Source organism: Podarcis tiliguerta, assembly GCF_965153285.1.
Source record: "Podarcis tiliguerta genome assembly, chromosome: 13".
Classification (NCBI taxonomy): Eukaryota; Metazoa; Chordata; class Lepidosauria; order Squamata; family Lacertidae; genus Podarcis; species Podarcis tiliguerta.
Window position 1 is genome coordinate 26,935,459 of NC_139546.1, and position 20,724 is coordinate 26,956,182.

The 20,724-nt window shown below is 48.0% G+C and overlaps 1 protein-coding gene across 20 annotated transcripts in view; it reads left to right on the forward strand.

Moving 5' to 3' along the window:
* KANSL1 (KAT8 regulatory NSL complex subunit 1) overlaps window positions 1-20,389 on the forward strand; it is a 146,465-nt gene extending 126,076 nt beyond the window's left edge. For 5 of the 20 annotated variants that reach the window (XM_083410944.1, XM_083410947.1, XM_083410945.1 and 2 more), the window contains 8 exons: window positions 4,737-4,922; window positions 7,193-7,354; window positions 7,741-7,895; window positions 11,594-11,718; window positions 11,961-12,018; window positions 14,318-14,430; window positions 16,835-17,081; window positions 18,229-20,389. In XM_083410944.1, coding sequence (XP_083267070.1) covers window positions 4,737-4,922; window positions 7,193-7,354; window positions 7,741-7,895; window positions 11,594-11,718; window positions 11,961-12,018; window positions 14,318-14,430; window positions 16,835-17,081; window positions 18,229-18,456 — 1,274 coding nt within the window. In that variant the 3' untranslated portion in view covers window positions 18,457-20,389. Of the gene's footprint in view, window positions 1-4,736; window positions 4,923-7,192; window positions 7,355-7,740; window positions 7,896-11,590; window positions 11,719-11,960; window positions 12,019-14,317; window positions 14,431-16,834; window positions 17,082-18,228 lie in introns of all 20 variants that reach the window. The other 15 variants (XM_083410936.1, XM_083410934.1, XM_083410935.1 and 12 more) reach the window with 6 other exon arrangements.
* The last annotated feature ends 335 nt before the right edge of the window (window positions 20,390-20,724 follow it).

Consider the following 20,724-nt stretch of genomic DNA (forward strand, 5'->3'; position numbering starts at 1 on the left):
TCGGCGGTTCGAATCCCCGCGGCGGGGTGCGCTCCCGTTGTTCGGTCCCAGCGCCTGCCAACCTAGCAGTTCGAAAGCACTCTCGGGTGCAAGTAGATAAATAGGGACCGCTTACTAGCGGGAAGGTAAACGGCGTTTCCGTGTGTGGCTCTGGCTCGCCAGAGCAGCGATGTCATGCTGGCCACGTGACCCGGAAGTGTCTTCGGACAGCGCTGGCCCTCGGCCTCTTTGAGTGAGATGGGCGCACAACCCTAGAGTCTGTCAAGACTGGCCCGTACGGGCAGGGGTACCTTTACCTTATCCAGGTTGCAAGAGAAGCGTTCATTTTGTATATCCAGAAGATGTTGGCTGGCTCTGCCTGGTATTGTGATCCCATGAAAGTGGAAGCTGTGATGTGCCATGGATGATAGGGGTCAGGGGTGTGTGTGTGTGTGTTTGCCTGTCTTTTTGAGCCCACAGAGATAGGCACGCAGCCCACCTGGGTTGCAGAGCACAACCCCCCTTTATTTTTTTGGATGGGAGAGGCATTTGTGATTTTGGCTCTCCTGCGGTGCTGAGCTGCTTTGGCACCGATTTCCGGGCATTCCTGACCTAGTTTGCTGATGGCTTCTTCGCTGCATGGCATGCATGCTCTGCTGGAGCAGCCGTGGGTATCATTTGAACAGTTAGGCAAAGCAGGCGTCTTGTTTCCCTCTTCCCTCCGCCGGGCTCTCTCGCCCCACCGTACGAGTCGGTTCGTCAGAGGTTCTGCCCTCGTCTGGACGAATTGGTATCCGACTGGAAATTTCCAGATGACGTAATAACATCATAACAACCTTGGTGAGAGAGGATGTTAATCAGGGCTTTGAAAACTGCTAGGAGAGCGCCCTCTGCGGGCCCTGGAGAGACCTGCTGCTGCTGCTGCTCAGAAGCACTTGGCCAGATAGAGAGGAACTTGTCTGTTCTCCCTTTCTCTCCCTCTGTCGGCAGGTCACGATGCCGTTTTGGCGCATTCAGATGCTGGCTGGCAGTGCAGCAGGGAGCTTGAGGAAGAGTAAACTTAGACGGTTGCGTTTTCAGCTGGGCTTGGCAGATCAGAGAGAATTACTTGACTTAATCAGCAATGCGCTTGCTTGTACCTATTCATAAAATCCTTGCACCCCCGCAGTGCAAAACCCTTGGATACCTGTATATCCAACAGCTTGCATCTTGCCCCCTCCCCTTGTTTCTCAGCACACAGCCGTAATTGCCAGCTTGTTATGGATACACTTGCTCTGTGTGGTTTCTCTCTCCCCCACCCTTTTCATCCTGGCACCTAAGCGTCTTTCTATTAATATCTCCAACTCACACCCTTTCTTCACCTGCTGTCTCGTTGCCCAACTGGCCTTTCTCCCTTAAGCCTCTGCCCTTGACCTCTGTGCCTGACTAGCAGCCTCTGCTTCAGCCTTCTCTGCTGGGTCCTGAGGAGGGACTGTGTGCTGCTTGGAAAGCCTGGATAGCTCGGTTGATTAGAGCATGATGCTGGCAACACCGAGATTGCAGGTTTGATCCCTGAACGGGGCAGCTGCATATTCCTGCATTGCAGGGGGTTGGAATGGATGACCCTCGGGGTCCCTTCTAACACTTCAATTTTGTGATTCCATGAAATTCCCTTTCTTTGTATTTCATGGTAGCTATGCAGATATATACACGGGTCCTTCATCAGGCACCCTGTATCAAGGGTCAGAGGGGTTGAAAAACTGTCTTATGATACAACTCCTTCCAAAATAAGTAAATTCAGCTTGCAGCTGTCATTCCTACTCCTCAGGGGCAGGGGTAGCCAGCAGATGTTTTCGGACTGCAGCTCCCATCATTCTAGACCAGGGGTGTCAAACTCAAATTCACCGGGGGCCGCATCAGCAGTTTGGTCACCCTCAAAGGGCTGGTTCGAGTTCGAGTGTCTTCAAAGCCCATGACACCTTTAACAGCTGGATTAAGTAATGCAAAGCTTCTGGCTCATGGAACACTACACCTTGATTTCATTTGAATACATATATGAACATAAAAATTGTTTCCTGCTTGGCTTGGTGTTTAAGTTACACAAGATGTGCAGGTTTTAATTTTTCTCATTCCCCAATTTTTAATCGAGCATTTGTTTGGATTTCCCCCCCTTTGCTACCTACCCTAAACCTTTGAGGAGGGTGGGAACTGATGGCCGGACCCTGTAATAACATTGAGGGAAAAATTGCATGATGTGTAAATACCCTAAAAAATAAACCAATTCCTTATCAGCTTTCCCCCCATATATAAATTTTTGCAACGCACACCCTGCGGAAGCCGCGCCTGACGTTATTTACAAAACATGCACTTGCGTATCGAATTTGCTTTTGAATCACGAATCCCCAGAGGCGGAGGATGCTGTTCATTGGGCAGCGCGGAAACGCGCCTAAAGAAATAAATAAAGAAAAGCAAAGCAAAAGCACGCCGCCCCGAGTATTCACAGGGCGCGCTCCCGAAACACAAGCGCGCTCTCGGTCTCCCTCTCTCCAACGCACGCGAAGCCGGCTCTGCCCTTCTCCGCGTTCCACCTCGCGCAGGCGCGCTGCACTCCCGCCAGGACTTATTTCACCCCGGCGAGCCCGAAAAGAAGTTGCGAGCAGCAGCAGCGGCCTCCCATATCCAACCCCGCCCTCGCCGTGTCAAATAAGTCTCAGCTAGGTAGCTGGAGGAGGGGGAGGCCTGCGCCTGCCCCTGCGCAGAAGGGACCCGAGGCGCCCTGCGCGCGCACCGCAGCCCAAGCTTCCCTCACAGATATATATATAGACCAGACTACACGGGCCACATGACGAGGTCTGGCGGGCCGGATTCGGCCCGCGGGCCTTGTGTTTGACACCCGTGTTCTAGACCATGCTGACTGGGGCTGGTGGGAGTTGGAGTCCGTCAACATTTGCAGGGTGCAAGCAGATTGAAGCAGCAGCAACACGGATAGAGCATCACTCAGTGGCACTGTAAGATGCCCACATGTCTGAATGTTCAAGCGTTTGAGGTCATTGCCCCTATCAGCTGGTGAGTGATCTCATTGTCTGGCTTAGCGCTCCTGTTGCTCCTTACCAGATGAAACAGATTGTGGGATGGAAATCGTAGAGGAGTTTGAGACTACAGGGGCCTTCCTTGTGCTCTGAGAGCCACTACTTTAGGCATTCTCTCTGTCTCCTAGCGAGAAGTAGGGCAAGTTTTGAAGACACACACACACACTTGCCATTTGTTTCTTGCCCAGAACTTACAAGCACAGCGACAAAAAACAAGTTACAATAAAATCACATGAAATATAAAAACACTTAATCATAAATGAAAGCAGTGCAGCATCCCTTATCCGACAGCCCACTTGAAGAACCAAAACATTTGAAGGGCACTGAGTTTGTGAAGGCTGATGCCAGGCTATAAAGATTATGAGCTGGTACCTTGAATTAGGCCCAGAAAAAATGAAAGGTAGCCAATACGATTGGCATAGCATTGGAGTGAAGCCACAGTTATAAATCTGGCTGCTGCAGGTCACGTCAGTCAGATGCCTTCTGCAGATAATACAGAAGGTAAAAGGCACTCTCAGTGTCTAATATGGACCAAGCCCTTTGTGAGCATCTTAAGAGGTAGAAGTTGGTAGCTCAGCAGGCACTGCAAACTCCACTTTTTGTTCTTGAACCCCAACTTGTATCCTGAAATGTCACATTTCCACTTTACTTTCAATGTTTTGATTTTTGAGTGAGCTGAAGTTCTGCATCTTGTTGCGTCAGAAGCAGCCCCTTTTATTTTTCAAGCATGCCTTTTCAATTGAATTCTGAAGTTACTGTTTTAGTTTCATTACGCCTCTTTAAGATGACTGTGATTAAGTGTGGTGTACAGATTGTTGAAAAAAAATTTTTTTTATTTGCTTACCTCTGGCTTTTGGGAAGTGCAGGGGCAGTACTGGTTGTCTGCAAAGGGAGGGAGGGGGAGACGGAGGGAGGGAGGGAGCTGGCTGCTACAGGCACTGCCTTATTCCCCAGTAGCCTATTTCCCATACCCAGCTTGCTTTCCCCCTCATCTTCCATATGTGCACTCCCCATGGCTCACTGTATGCTGGAAGCAGCATAGATTTTGCACATGAACTCTACAGGCACACTTAATCTTGATTGCTTGGTGCAGAACTTGGAAGGGATCGTTTTTGGCATCCACAGAACACACAGAAGCTTTAAACTGGGGCCATCTTTAGATTGAGGCAGCATGTGCCCCTTTCTGACACAGCCAGTGAGACACCCATGATCCTGTTTACCCCTGCTCTTCTCCATTAACATGTTACTGGTTTTCTTTCAAGCAGTCTGGTATTCTCTTATTTGAAGGAATTTCAAGCTGCCTCTGGCCAGGGCAGAAATGTCATCTCTACAGGGAGTGGTGGTAGCATTGAGATGGCATGAAGTTACTTGTTCCATTTTTTGGAAGTCATGTGCACCACTAGTTCTTTTTACAGTCTCCTGTGAGCCACCAAATGTACACGATGACGCTTCTGCGATAAAAAAAATCACTAGCACCTTTGCAAAGCTAAGCAGGGTCCAGTATGGTTTCAGATTGGATGGGGGACCACGTGTTGAGATGCCTGCATTGCAGGGGGTTAGACTAGATGACGCTGAGGGTCCCTCCCTAACCTATGACTGTGATTTGTGATCTCTTCGATATTCAACAAGGATACCTTTTATTACATGCAAGCGTGTAGCAATGCCTTCCCCTCTTGTTTTCTCCCGCAGATGTACCAATGAGCTTGCATTTCCAGAGCATGTTGAAATCCGAGCTGCAGAACAAGCCCTGCGAGAAGATCAAGCCTCCCAAAAGGCTCACGCTGAAGCATCGGCCCTCCATGCCTCCCACCAGTTTACCTGACTCCGTGCGCAAGGACCGCCACAAGCTGGTTAACACCTTCTTAGCTGCAGCCAGTAAGTGTCCTCTTGTAGATTGATGTGTGTTGGCAAGAACTACCCAAATGGGTCCTGCTTGTGTCCCACAGCAGAGTGAGCTGCATGCATGGCTTGTGTGAACCCAGGGCTCTGCCTTGGGACTGGTTTTAATGGATAGCCCTGGAACGTGTGAAATAGAAAACAAGGGAGTGTCTTTGAGCATGTGCAAACGACTTTCCCCTTTCCTAAACAATCAGCAGGCAGGCTCCCCACATCTCAGAATTTAGGCTGGGCTTCCAGATTAGAGGACATAATTCCAAGGCAGGCCTCCCCCACCACCAAAAAAAATCTGTCTTTCTCAGTAATCAGCCTCTAGCAATGTGTCCAGTTTCACATAAGCTTTACTAGAGGCTGGCTGTGTAGCCTTAGTATGTTTTTTTTTAAAAAAAGGTTGACAAAGCATTTTGCAATGCAGTACAGCTGTAGAGAAGAGACTTCAGAAGACAATTTTTAAATATTATATACCAACTTTAAAAGATTCCTTCAGGTGTGCAGTCAGCAATAAGGCAGTGGGACAACAAAGCATAGAGTTGCAGTCCGTGGGACAGAGAAGCTTTCAACTTTTGCCGTTTGGTTTCTAGTCCCATCTCCTGCTATGGGCTCCCTTGCCTGGCCCTGTGGAAGCCCCTGGGCCTCAGTAAGGAACAGGGAGTTTAACCTCAGTGGGTTGCTAGGAAGACTGCAGGGTGGCTGAGAAGGTAACCACAGTCAAGTTAATGAAGCGCCAAAGAGATTAAAAATGCAGCAGTTCTTGAAGAGCCATATGGCACAGTGGAAGGTGATCGGAAATAAATGGCACATCTCAAAAGAGGCAAGGGCATCTCTTCATTCTGAGCCAAATGGTTATACCAGTTGCAGTAAGAGTGGGGGATTTGTGGCCCTCCAGGTATTGGATTCCCAGCTTCCATTAGCTCTAGCTTGTTTGGCTGGCAGTCAGGGATGATGGGAGTTGTAGTCCAGATGCACTTGGAATGTTGCAGGTTTCTCATTCCTGATCTGATCCTTTGCATATTCTAACTTGCCACAGCTTTCAAGCAGAGGCCTTCATTCTGCTCCTTTTAAATGGCAATAGGAAGCATTGGATACCTTCAGCATACAGAGCCTATGTTCTACCATGAGCTTCCCCCCCCCCCAGAGGATAGGAGCAGAGCAGGTCTTTGAGGGTGTGCTTGGTCTTGAGCTGCCTGACCTGGAACAACCTTTGCCCAAACCCCCCATGTGTGCTGGAGTCTGGGTGTGCTGGTCATGGTTGGTCAATGGGAAAGTCGCTTTGCACATGCTTATACGCACCCTTGATCTTTCATACGCTACAATGATGATTAAGTACCAGGACAGAGTGTGTGCATATCCCTTCCACCCTTTTTGTTTGGAGGATGCGGCCTGAGCACCAGGAGCGTTGGGCATAGGTGATTCAGTTGAAAAGGTAGGTCATTGCTTAAAATCAAGGAGGATGCACAGCCCTGTTCTTGATTTGCCAGAATGTTTTGCTATGGTCATGCAACGCCTTTTCAGACCCACTAAAGAATACATCTGGTAGACCTGGGCATGGAGTCCGAATGATGCTGGACTCCTGACTCCCGTTATCCCGGCCCATAAGCCATGCTGGCTGGGGGTGGCGGGTGCTGGAGTCCCGCGACGAATGGGAGGACCTCAAGTTCTCCCGCATCTGTTGGCAGACTGTTCCAAAAATGTGGGCCACAAATGAGCTCTCAAGAATGGAAGCTGCTGGGCCTTTCAAAGCCATTGTAAGGCTTGGGTGTGTCTAAGGACATTGGTCTGCACTGTGTAGCTAGGCTTGCAGATCTCCTTTTCTTTCAGTAGATGCTCACCTTCCCCTCTGCCCACCCACCCTCCTGCTCCTCCAGCACTGCAGCCACACCGAACACACTGGCTGAAAAGCACCCTGCCTCTCTTCCTTCCCTTGAACGGTTCGAGACAGGCAGCTATGAGCAGTGCAACTGCGTTTGCACTGTGCCCACAAGACGAACTAGGCTGCATCACGGGGAAAGAATAGACCTGTTTGGGTCGTCACTCAGCTGTTGGCTTGGGGGGGAATTTCTGCAAAGAGCGCCTCCTGTCCTCTTCCGGCTGCAATGCGTGGTGTAAGCTCCTGGGGTCTTGTCCGGAGCTGTGCAGCAGGGCACCCGCCCGCCTCTTTTTGTGTGTGTGTGTCGGCTGCGCCCTGCGGGCCAGGAGAGAGAGGTGAAAGCAGGGCGTTTTCATGGCTCTCTTTCTGTTCCACTCCTCAGCTTGCTCGCATCACAAAACCGAGCCAGACAAGGCACACAGGCAGCCCTTAGGCGACCTAAGGGCTGCCCCCAAGGCCGAGAGAGCGCCAGAGCGCTCGCTTATCCTGACTCCAGTTCATGAGAAAAAGCGATTGCGGGACAGCTCCTCCGAGAGAAGCGAAGGTAGGCTGGCCACAGCCAGGTCTTTCCGGGGAGAGCTTGGGTTTCGCATTCCTGTTCTCGTCCTCCCCTCCAGCTTCGGAGAAGGGTGCTTGCTGCTTCTGGGGCATTAAAGGGGGCACGTAGTGTCAGATGCTGCAGTCTGTCTTCTTGTGCACTTTTTTTTTTTTTAAAGGAGGAAGTCATTAAAACTTCCTCCTTCAGGGAAGTAAGTCCTGCCCAATGAGGTTCTTCTCCTTTTCTCTCTAGTGTGCTCTCTGGTTCCTTTTGGTACGGATTGCTTGATTACAGGTTGCTGCAAAGCTTTGCAATGATGGTGATGATAATAGGCACTGTTTGATTCACCTCCTCCTCTTCTCCTCCTCTCTTTGTGCTTCCTTCCCGCACAGTATTGAAGCACCATGCAGATATCGGAGGCCCCAGCTACCTCTCCAGCAACATGGCCTCTGCGGCCCACAGCCCCATCGTGCGGCAGCTGTCCACCTCCTCGGAAAACTCCATCCCTTCTGCCAGCACGAGTTCACTGGGAGCCTCCAGTGCATCTGTAAGTACCTCCCAGGAGCCTCCCCCCCCCCCCCATAGTCCATTAAAGCAACGCCTTGTGGTCATCATTGTGATACTTGCCCCTTCACTAAGCAATGCACTTTGCAGAGTGTAAGACAGGCATAGGCAAACTCAGCCCTCCTGAGGAGGACCAGTGGTCGGGGATGATGGGAGTTCTAGTCCCCAAACATCTGGAGGGCTGAGTTTGCCTATGCCTGGTGTAAGAGGAGAGGTTCCTGCCCCAAAGGAGCTTCCAGCTGAATTTGATAAGAGAGGAATTGACAAAGGAAGGGGAGGGAAGCCTGAGTCAGGGTAAACAGGGAAGTAGTATGTGCTGTTTCAGTTGCAGTTTCTTGGGCTGGCTTTCTGGCTGAGCTGCAGCAGGTCCCCAGGGGTTGGGGAATGAGTGTCCCTCCCAGTGCTACTAGACCCCCAACTCCCATCAGACCCAGCCAAAACTGTCAGTGTTGTAGTTCAGCAACATCTTCAGAGAGAGGAACGGACACATTCCCTGCTTGTATGGCATGGGAGCTAAGTTTTTGTGCCAGAGTTTTCACACGAAAGGTGGGTTTTGTGGTTCTCGCTGCTTGAACTCATTACTCATTAAGGGTTAGGGCTGAGGTTCAGTCTCCCACTTTGGTTTTGGAGCCTGGGGCCAGCTGTCGGGCCAAGTCATTCTGGTTGATCAGACATCAGTTTCCGGAGTGAAGTTGATAAGTGCGACAGAATAGGCATAGGCTGTGTTCAAGAAATGGTGTTGAGTCTGCAGCAGACAATGGGAGGCACTTTAGCAAAGGGGGTGGGGTTCTAAGACTGGGCTGAAGAGAGCAAAGGCGGGCTTGGCTCACGAATGAGGGGAGGGTGCCCCCTTTTCAAAGGGTTTTTGGATGTGCCGTTGCTACTCTATCCACGAAGGAGGTCCTTGTGCCTTGAGGCACCTGCACAGGAGAATGGAAAGTTGATCCTGTTGGACTAAAAGCAAAAGAACTTCATGCAAGGAAACCTCAGTATCTGCTGAACTGTTAAAAAAATAAATTCAATACTAAAAAACAAGGCCCTCAAGCAAGGCCAAGATGTAAAAATCTAAATAAGCCAGAGGTATTAAATAAATTTGTTCATTCTAACTCATTCAGTAAGAAGAGCAGAGTCTTCCATTTCACATGTTGCCACATGATCGTGCTATTTGCGATTTTATACCACACCTTAAAAAAAATGAGGAGAGGGAATTAAAAAGGGATACAAGTGGGAGGCAACTGAACCCACTGAGAAGTTTGTACCTCCTCCCTGATTGGCTCTTACTACTTCATACTTCATTGGACCTTTCAGGTGCCTAAATAACAGAGGGGCCCACTGATGTACATCCAGTGACTTTGGCTTAAGCCAATCAGTGCCAGGATTTCTCTGTGTGTAACAATCCTATTCTCCTACATTACAGGGCTATAATGAGGCCAGTTAAATACCCTAGATTATGCAGCAGCACCCCTCCCAACTAATCACCTCGCCTCAATCATCTTGTGATTAAAGTGTAGTTTTAACAACAGTAGATGTTTGTATTCAGGTTTCATCCACCTTTTTTCACACTGAGGGTGGGAAGGAGAGCATTGAGACGATGGTAAATTGCGGCAGCTTCTGTCAAGATTTGTTTTTGTTTGGTTTTGCTTGTCTATAATCTGTCCCATCCCAAGGGCTTGGGTACAAACGTGAAAAATTTCTTTAAAAATAATAATCTACAAAGACCTGGGTTCTGGTTTCCTGGTATAGCCACAACCCTTTTTCTAGATGGCTTTTGGGCAAGATAACCACTCCTTGGATTGTTGCGATTCTGAGATAAGATCTGAACAGACTGTGATCTGCACTGTGTCTTTAGGGACAGGGAAGGAGGAAAAACTGTAGATTCTCAGCTTTTAAGTGAAGAGGATAAAATAACCCAGCGGCAATAGAACAGGTCTTGAAATTCTGCGTGTGGGGCGGTGGTGGTGGTGGGGTCTTGGAATCCTGATCAGCCCCCCTGAACAACAGGTGAAGTGCAAAGGTGGCACGCACAGCAAGTCATGCCAGTACTATGGAAAGCTGTTTAGGAATGAAGCCGGGAGGAGTGGGAGCAATGGGGGAGCTGCCAGGAATGCCTCCCTATATGCCTTTGCTGCAAAAAAATATATTTTTTCTTGTTGGTTTTTTAAAGCACACATTTGTGCACAGAAAATGTTTTTTGAAGCTCGCAGTGGCGTCTCGGGGAAGAAGCGGCACCCCCAGGTGTGCAAGGCATGTGCTGCTAAGATAATGCATAAAGCTGGCGAGGGTGAGATGTGCTGAATACCTAAAAAGCCCTTTGTTGCTATGGATATTCAGGAAGACGTGTCGGAGAACATTCACAAATGTTGGGATTCAAGGAGAGGGCGACTTGTGCTTGGAGGAGGGTAGGCATATTTAGAAGCGCGTGGTGTTCAGGCTTGGTTGCATCTCTGTGCTTTAGCCGTTCAGATAGACTGAAATGGGCGTGGCCCTGTGCCTGGCAGGTGCCCAATCAGAAAGTTCAGAGGGGAGGCCAAAGAGGCTTCCCTCCCCCAAATCAATTATCCCTCTCTCTCTCTGAGTCATGGATGGGGAACCAGTTCAGATGTTCTTGGTCTCTCGATTCAGGCAGCTAACATGACTGATAGTCTTGGCCTTGGAGTTGGCGAGCCAAAAATTCCCCATGCCTTCTGCAGTTAGAATTTATTCTCAAATACCCCCAGGACTTTGATAATGTCCTGTGCACACTGCTATGAGACAGGCAAAAAGAATTCTAGAGATTGGAAAGGGTGTAATAATTCTCTCTGTGTTAACACAGTAGGCCCAGGTAATCCTTCCCATGGGATTGTCTTTGCTTGAGAGGTAGTGCAAAGCATCTACTCCCTCCTCCACCCACCTTCCCTCTGCTACATGTTCGCTCTTCCAAGTGTAGTAAGGCGCCACTCTGCTGCCTTAGTTGGTCAGCTTACAGAAATCACTGCAGGGCTGTTAATGCTTTCTGCACATGCAAGGAATTCCAATGTATTCCGACCAAATGCCCTTCCTCGTGGGTCATTTTGTGGCTGTGAATTTCTTGGGCTGGCGGCGATGGCAGCTGTGCTGTTACCTCACAGGGTGACATACACTGGGGTGAGAAAAGGCATGAATCAGGAGCTCTGAGCTTTCCGGTGGTTGCTGACTCTTAATGACCTCTCATTCCCCCCCTTAAATATTTAAACCAATTGATCCTAGGATCCTTGCAGTTGGGTAAAACAGATTCACAAGCATGCGCACCTGAACTTGAGTTGGGGAGAGAGAAACGCACAAGTGGCAACATAATTCTCCATTGTGGAGAAGACTTGAGTGTGTGGGTATCTAAAGGCAGCAGCCCAAATTCCCTGGATGAAGGTATACTTAATAAGGAAATGAGAAGATGTGCAAAATACCTCCATAGAATGAGCTTGACAGGGAAATGGCTTCTGGGGCCTGGTTTGAAGGTTGGTGGCACAAAACAAACCACCCTGGAGTGTTTTTGGTGAGGGACAAAACTCCATCTCTTTGGGCAGCCACCTGGCCTTGCGCCATCACTAGGCAGAGTTCACACCGAAAAGGGGGCATCGCCTTACTTGCTTTGTGCAGCTCCCTGCTCTTGGAAGTGCTTCTTCCTCCTCCCCCTTCCCTGAGCATTTTTCTTTTTGTGTTTTGCAGCAGCAGCAGCCGCGGAGAAGGAGAGGAGAAAGCTCTTTCGATATTAACAACATTGTCATCCCTATGTCTGTGGCTGCGACGACCCGCGTAGAGAAACTGCAGTACAAAGAAATCCTCACGCCGAGGTATGCGCAGGGACGCCGTTCCCCCCTTGCTCTCCTCCGGGTCACAGGAGGGGAGGGCCCTAGACCCACAAGGACACAAGTGTGCAAAAGTTAGGTTTCCCTCATCGTGAGGAAGGGGGGGCATGTTGACGGTGGTCCAAAAAAGCCCCATGTTTCTTGCCTGGCTGTACAAAGTGCCCAGAGTATTGAGGATGGCCACCCATTCTCCGGTTGACTGTCTTCTCTGCTGACCTGTGTTGCAGCTGGCGTGTGGTGGATATCGGCGGCCTGAAGGTGAACCCCGATGAAGACAACGAAGAGGTAATCCAAATGGTTCTCCTCGTTGGCCTCTCTGCAGTTGATTCTCTCTCCCTCCCCACCCCCACAATTTCATTTTGTGTTACATATTTTCCTATTGTATTCCACTCTAGGATTGGTTTTAATGAAAGGCTGGTTATAGATTAACTAAAATAAAGTAATAAAATAAATAGGCCCTTCTGGAGCTTCTGAGCCCAGGGCAGCTCTCCGTGGAAGCCGTTTCCACCAAAGCAGCATCCAAAATCCATCCTGCGGGTGACTTTCTGTCATAAAGCGAGCACATGTTGCATACAGTCCTCCTCCTAAGTCAGAGCTCTCTCTTGGGCGGCTCAGTGTCGGGGTGTCTCTCAATTTCGAATATCCACTGCAAGGGGGAGCACCTGCCTTAGACATTCACTCCGTTGATTTGAACATAAAGCAGAGTTGTACTTCCTCTGTGGTGGCTGGTGCTTTTTCAGTGGAAGTACTAGGTAAAGTCCAATTACATAGCCGCCAGTTTAGTCTGACTTGCCTTGCCTCTCCACCCCCCCACCCCCACCCCCTGGTTTGCCTTGTGTTCTTTGCACTGAAATGAACGGGGTGGAATAACATAATGACAGTGCAACATACGTAATAAACTACATAAATTTCACCACAGCAGAGAGCGAGACAAGTAACTTGTTTTGGAAGGTGAACTGCAGTAGAATGAAAACAATGCTGCATGCAGTGAATACTGGTGGGTTGGCAAACAATGCCTTCTTGCAAGGAGAAAGCAGCCTTGCCTTAATCTTCAACTGCCATCCTTGAAGTGGCTTTTTATGTAGTCACAAAACCTACAGTGTACTTTATTTAATATGCCTTTGTAGAGTCTGGAAGTAAGTGAACAGGCAGCGCAGCTCTCTTAGCCTTCAGCTTAGGCATTCATTGCTTAATGCAATGACACTGCGTTTGGCAGATGGCATGATCATTTTATGGTTGGAAAGTTATCCACATGCGGGATTTTGCCCCCAGGTGGTGCATATTTAACCTCAGCCTAAGAAACTGAACATTCTTCAGGATATGGCTGGTTCTAGGTCTACTCATGTGAGGCCTGTGTCATGCAGGCTTTCTTTACTGAATAGCAGCTGGTTTTTAAAAACCATGTGATGGCATTTTGTGGCTGTCAGTTACTTTAGGAACTCTGCCTCTTGTCTTCCGAGTTCCTTGCATGTACAGTCCGATTCCTGGAGAAGATGAGGGAAAATATTACCTCCTGTTATAGAGAAGGAACAAGATAAAGCCCAGTGCCTCCCAGGCTTCTCTTCCTCATGAAGAAGTGTTTGAGAATATTCATGCAATGAGGACAGACCTTTTGTCTTCAGCAAAAAATTAAAATTGCCCCCTCATTTATTCTCTGATTTCGCCACTGCATTCTGCTCTTTGCCAAATTAAAAACCAACAATCCAAATAAATTAACACAATACAATATTTAAAAAGAGAAAAATGGGAAGGCACCAAATTCCAGGGAAGGGGAGAGCCTCCAGGCGCAGAGAAATACTGGTGCCCAAAACATTTTAAATGTTCTGGACTCCAGCTGCAGGCTTCTCTCTGTCCCCTGTTCCCTGCAACATAAGCAAACAAGGACATATGTTGTAAAGACATTTCATATATGGAATGTGACCTTCTTTGGATCAAAATTTTGTTTCATTTCCAAAAGTTGTCTGACAATTGAAAAACAGCAGCTTTCTGAAGTTTGGGTTTGGTATGTGGAATAACTGAGCAGAGGGGGGCATCATTCATTCATTCACTCTTTCATTCCAAATTAAATAAATTAAGACCTACTGTGCTCCTTGCCCTACATAAGTACCGTCCCAGGTAGAATACTGATGTTCTTTGCAAGAAGGCCGTTCCAGCCTCTCACTGCCAGGATACGGATAAAAAGCACACCTGAGAGACCTAAATCAGTTTTCAGAACTGGAGGAGGGTCTTTCTGCTGCAGCATAGCTCATCACTCCCTAAAATTGGGTCTTGCGGTGTATGACTGTTTCCTGATCAAACTGGGGGGCTTGTTGCATGGGCAAAGTGAGTTTTGAATGGGAACAAATGAGCCCTTGCCCAACTTCTCTTGCCTCAAATGTGTGCCCACAGAAACTAGTGGGATTGTCTGAACTGTCCCTTCCAGCTGCTAATGGACAGAAAATTAAGGGTGGAAGAGCAGAGAACAGCTGCTGTGCCTGGACACCTTTATGGTGTGCCAGGTGGTGTTTTGTACAGCCTCCTTCATTGAAACCAGAGAAGCTTTGGAGACTATCTCAGTGCTAACCTCACCTGATTTCTCTTCCAGATAGAGGATCTGTCTGACTCTGCCTTTGCCACTCTCCACGCCAAGTGTGAGGAGTCGGAACGGGCAAGGTGGCTTTGGAGCACAACTGTGCCGCCTCAGCGGCGGGGCAGCAGGTAAGGCCAGCTGCTGTTTCAGCACCACAGTGCCTATAAATACCTCCAGATATCTAAAAGGCTGTCATGGGGAGGATGGCGCAAGCTTGTTTTCTCCTCCTCTGCAGCCTAGGATCTAAGACCAAACACCAGAAAGAACTTTCTGAAAGTAAGAGCTGTTCCGACAATGGAGCAGACTGTTTTGGAAGCTGGTGGGTTCTCCTTCCTTGGAGGTTTCTGAGCAGAGGCTGGATGACCATCTCTCATGGATGCTTCAGTTGAGAATCCTGCCTTGTGAGGGGTTGGACTAGACAACCCTCAGGGTCCCTTCCAACTCTTTGATTCTGTGATTCTGGGTTCCAGCAGATGCTCAGAGTTGGCTCGCCTCCAGTAAAGGAGAATGCCAGCACTACTCAAAGGCCTTTTAGAACTTGGCAGGTCAAAGACAACACCCACAATGCTTGCCAGCAGACAGGAAGGAAACAGGACAGGGGCTGAAACAATCTGAGGTGGCTCAGTTGTGAGTGCAACCTCTGGGTTGTGTGCAGGTCACCCCTACCCTGATTGGACACTAGCCATTGTTTACCATTCCATTCGAACCGCAACTTGCTTTGGAAACCAGGGTTTGATCCTGATTACCAGTCCTTGTTTGCAGAAGAATGTTTAACTGTATCTTGCCCATTTGAACAAAACAAACCTATGGTTTGTCTCAAACGAGGAAATGAGAAGGGGAACTGCCACACCCAAAAGGAAGGACAGAGTGCCTGAGCCCCAGGCTTGGGCACCTAATTACAAACCACAATTTGGAAGCAAAATCTGAAACCACGCCTCTACATAACTTGGTTCCAGTAATCACCCTGTAAGGTTTTGAGTACATGGCTTATTCTTTTCATTGTGAATTTGCAGAGTTTAGCTCTTTAGGGGGGTTGGACCCTCCCTTCCAACTCTGCAGTTCTGTGATTCTACAAGCCCAAATGCCGTGGTGGTGGGCAACTTACTTTCAGTGTTCCTCTGTATTGCCACACAGGCGGTGTCTGTCTTGAGTGTGGCGATGTTCTGGTATTTGCTTGTGGGAAGAAGATATAAGGCACCAAAGGTCTGAGGCAATGGAACTGTGGTTCATTCAGAGCCTGGTTGAGGAACCTGCAGCCCTTTAGAGGTTTTTAAGACTCCAGCTCCCATCATCCCAGACCATTTAATGGACCATCCTGACGGGCTGATGGGAGTTTGGATCCAACAATATTTGGAAGGTCACAACCTCCTCTTTCTTGGCCTAGAACATGGCACCTAGGTTATTAACAGGCACTGGCAACTAACATTATTTGCCTGGGATTGGCGGCACAACAGTTCTGCGAGTTTTGCACTTTTACAGGCATGCATGGCTTGTGGCATTTAACAAAGTAGAAGTGTGCAGGAGGTTACAATGTGGACTTCAACACAAGGAATACAGTAGAAAGATGAGGGAGGCAGACTGCAGCAGGGCTAGACGGGGGACGGACAGGACAAGTGTTTCATTACAGTTAAATTAGCTTGGGTTTGGGCACAGTAGGGCAGGGGTGAGGAAATGGATCTCGCCGTAGCTGGAAGGTGTCAATCTTCTGCGGGACTCTTGCTCCAGGTGGACAAGACTGTTTGAATTGGGAATTTGCTTAGCTCCTGATCCTTGTACAGCCACAACATGAATTTAAGCCACAACTGCAAAGGAAGAATCAGGAACTTTTGCTTTTGGATTTGGTGCGTTTCTGTTGCACTGCTTTTGGAAGCAGCACAGTAGCGAAAAGTACCAAATTCAAACAGTGCTGCATTTAACCTGCGTCTCCCAAGGGATTGTTCCGTTGCGGCTTGCATTTGGTGCTGCGTTTGAAGCTGCAGCACCAAACCTGTCCCTGTACCTGGCACCGGATAATGGACAGATCTGTGTGGCTTGGCACAAACAGCCCAGCAGACCAAAGGGCCTCATTAGACTCCCCCACTGCAGGTGCCTCACTTCTGGAGGAGAATCTGAAGACGAAGGAATTGTGCCAGAGGCAGCGGGTCGTAGGAGGGATTTGAAGGCTGTTCCGATGGGACAGCAGGGGAGAAAGGGCAGAGCCCTTTGAGGGAGCTGGAGACCTGAGGGTGAAGGCAGGGATCTGTCAGGGTATGAGAGCAGAAAGGTGGCAGCAATTGAGGAAGGGCGTGTCAGACTTGGAGAAGAAGGGGCTTGTCTTCATCTACCTGCTCTCCTGGCCCTTTCCCAGCACTGCAGCTGTGCTCTGCTTGAAACTAATCTGGATTGAGTGAGGTGGGAGGGCATACTATTGGGTGGGTTCTGGTGGCCTTTCAAATGTAAGCCATTGGGAACGCGTGGCTTTCAACATGTGATGCTGGCACCTTCCTTTTTTAAAGCAGAGGGGGGAAAAGAAATGCATTGTCGTCATTCCAGGTCTTACAGATCCACAGATGGACGGACAACGCCGCAGCTGGGGAACCCCTCGACCCCACAACCAGCATCACCCGATGTTGGCAACTGCTACGCGCATTCTGATGTCTCCCACACCCACTCGCCACGCAGCCCCATCAGCCCAGACATGTTCTCTGGTCCCCACACCCCTCTGTCCCGGGACTCCATGCGGCATCTGTCCAGTGAGGACACACGATGTTCCACACCGGAATCTGGCCTTGATGAACAGGTGGGTGGTGGGTTTCTTTGTGGCTTTGCTTAGCATTCCAGGTGGTAATATTAATTAGTTGTGTTGACAGACAAGTAATGTCTACTGTGAAGAAGGCAATCTCTCTTCCCAGCCCTCCAATAACGGGTTTCCAGGGCGCCTGTAGTTAAAGTGGGGTTTTACTTTCTGGACAGAAAGCAGGGCCCCCTTCCCCAGTCCATCTGTGTGCAAAAACTGTCTTAACAAAAGCACTGGACGCAATATCTCAGTGGACCTGCTATCAGTCTGTCTGTGTGTACACAGGTGAGGTTATGCCAGGGGCCTTCTGGTGTTAGACTTAACTCTCTTCCGCATCAGCCAGCTTGGCCAATCACTGGAGGGCTGATATGCTGATAATGGAACAACCTTCCCCAGCCAGGGTTACCACATGTTTTGAACAACAGCTCTCAGCCCCAGCTAATATGGCCAATGGGGAATAATGGTAGAACATCTTCAGGGCACCAGAAGGGTCTACCAGACACTTCTGAACCAAGATGGGCCAGGAGGAGATAGGAGTGCTTAGTTGCAGACAAGAGCATATGAGATATAGTGGGCATAACTGAAGCCTGGTGGAGTGGAGCACAGCAGTGTGGAATACAGCTAGCCTGCTAGATAAAAACTATTTAGGAAAGATGTATAGGAAGTGGTCTGGTTCCAGGTGTTGGCGAGGGGTGCCTCAGTCAAGACACTTAACTCCCGTCCTTTGAGAAGGTTGCAAGGATGTTGTTGCACGTTTCTTGGAAGAAGAGCAGGTTGCTGTCAGTGCCTGAAGATTCAGGGATGGAGGATTTAGGTTAAATATTGGGAAGATTTGTGTATGGGAATAGAATGTATATACATTGCCCAGGGAAGTTTGGGGATACCACCTGGAGATTTCCAAGAAAAATTTGGACAAGGCAACGACTCTATCAAGGTCCCAATTCAGTGTTGGTGCTAACTGTCCCAACTCCCATTCATTTCCCAACCGGGCAACATGTTTCTCAGAAACGCCTCAATTAATATTGCCGTACAGATTTCTGTAGTGAACTGTGTGTCTGGGACTTAGCTACAGAGATAATGGGTTGATGTATTCTAAAGGGTGTGCAGATCAATGTTGAAACCCCCCTGACCAGTCTTGGTTGCTTTTCAGACTGTACAGCCCTGGGAACGACGCCACTTCCCACTATCCTACAACCCCAAGACAGAGTGCGAGGACCAGTTGGATCCGCACGACCGGGCCTCACGGTCCACACGGCGCACCTCCGGCAGCAAGCCTTCCCGGGAAACAGACGGAGCTCCCACCTCGCCCACCCTCGCTTGCCTCAAGAGCCGGAATCCAGGGGCCGTGGCCACAGTTCAGCGGCCGACCCACAGATAAGAGATGGACAGGAAGATGAGAGCAAAAAGCAATCCACCAAACTAACTCTTGGCATTAAAGCTTCTGAAATCTGCGTTTGATATTCAAACATCCTGCCGGGAATTTTCACAGTTTTTAGTGAATTTAAGGAGTTTAGAAACTGTTTTATTTTTTCTTTCTTTCTTTCCATGTTTCCTTGTCACGCACACCTTTTATCCAGTGCTGTGTGGTCTAATGAGGAGAGCAAACTTGTCTCCCTTTTCCCATGCTTTAGGTGTACACTCCACAAACAGGAGGGTGAAGCTGGCCAAGTGACCCCTGAAATTGGTTCTCTGGTGAAAGGCTTTTCTTTCTTTCTCCTTTTTTCTTTTTCTTCTGTTCGGTGTCTGTTCTCCTCACCTTTCCACCATCACTGTGCCCCTCCCCCAGGATTTTAGTGGAGTGAAATTAGTGGTGAAAAGTGACGTCTTCTGAGTACAACTTCCCTCACTATCTGTTTCTGCTCTTGGGCCGCAGTGGCACTAGAATGCACTTGCAATGCAAACTCTCCCTGAAGCTGCACCCAAAAGAGATGGCTTCCCACCTTGTGGGCTAGAAGAAGAAGAAGAAGCTCTTCCCCTCCAGTTCCTTCACCCTGTGTTACATTTATTAATCCATTCTGCTGTTTGTTGCTGCTTTTCAGACCATCTCTCCATGTTAAAAGATTTGTACAAGAAAAGGCAATTTCCTATCAGTACCCTGGATGTGATTTTATTTTTTTTAATCAGTTTTATTCAGCTCATACTGTGCTGCTTAATCCCTCCCCAAGTAGCAAGTTAGGAGCAGGGAAAAGGCTGTCAGCCCATCTAGATTTTTTTTTTTGGGGGGGGGGGTTGTCATTCTCTTCAGTATTCCCTTTTTAATTTTGCACTTTGCCCATTAGTCTGAAAGTTGCAGTAGGTTGTATTTCTTCTGCTGCTCAGTTGCAATACAGTAGAGTTAAGCCTTAAAATACTGAGAGGGATGTCAGCAGGATTCAGGAACTTGCCACCCCAGATTCACAAGCCATATTTTAGCAAGTGTCGTAAAATTCATTGTTTTCCCCCACCCTATATAGAAATATATGGTCTATGCATTGCTTGAGATTACATCTTATATTTTAAGCTATGTTTGAGTATCTAAATTGTTTTCAACTTTTTTTTTTCTGGAGAAAGATAGGACTTTGTTTTTCACCACTACTGCTTAACTCCACTTCCACACACCCCTTAGTTCAAAAGTAAACTTCTCCGTCAAGTTTTCTTTCCTCTTTCTCATAACTTCTTGGGCTGGCTATTGACAAGCTCAACAGGTTTGGAAATTTTAAAAATCACTCTGTTTTGTTTTTTAATTTAAAGAGGCCGTTCACATCACATCCCCAGTGGCTCCCAGATTCTGCACACCGATCCATCTGTAATGTTTTTCTGACCCCTAGCGGTGTGGCTGTTGGTCCCTGTCCTGTTGTTAGCATTGCGCCTGTCTTCTGTATTAATCACATCACCAAAAAAAGGAAAAAAATACATTTTTTCTCATTTTGTAATCGTAACGAAATAGTAGCTAAACTGCTTAATGGTTGGGGTTTTTTCACAATTTTCAACATTACCTAATGTTTTTGGTTCTGTTCTAGTTAATTTCTTTTTAAGAAGAGGAAAAACCCAATGCTACCATATCCCTCTGCATTAAGTGCTTTTCTATTTATAAGGTTGAAAATTCTGAATAACCCTCTTAGCGTTATAAAGGAAAAATCCAGAAAAAAAACCACCTTGTATTTTGTAAATATTTCTTTTCCTGCTTCAAGCTGTGTAATGTCCTTGTTATATAGAAACGCTTTTCTTCAGAGAAGCTGATCTTTGTTTAATGTCTTGATTCTGTTGGCCAAAGCACAAATGTGTGCTTATAAAAAAAAAAAAAGATTAAAAAAATTAAAAAGTTAAGAAAACTGTGTGCTAAATCTCTTCTTTGGGAAATAACAGTTGGATGAGTGCTATTATTAGATATTAGTGAGGATGAAGAGGTATCGATTGAAATTATCAAGGAATAAAAGCAAACAATGGCTTTAAGAATGTGACTAAACTTTTCAAACACCATTTTTAAAATTTCTTTTTTGAAACTAGCATTTTCGAAGACAAGCTTTCCCCCAGAATATAATAAAATGGTGGTAGCCGTGGTGCTGAGGTGGATACCTTTCTGCCTAGCCCTGCAGCCTGTTGAGGATGCAAGTCACTTGATTTCTGGAGAGTTACCCAAGGGTGAATACAGCCCTCAATACAAAAA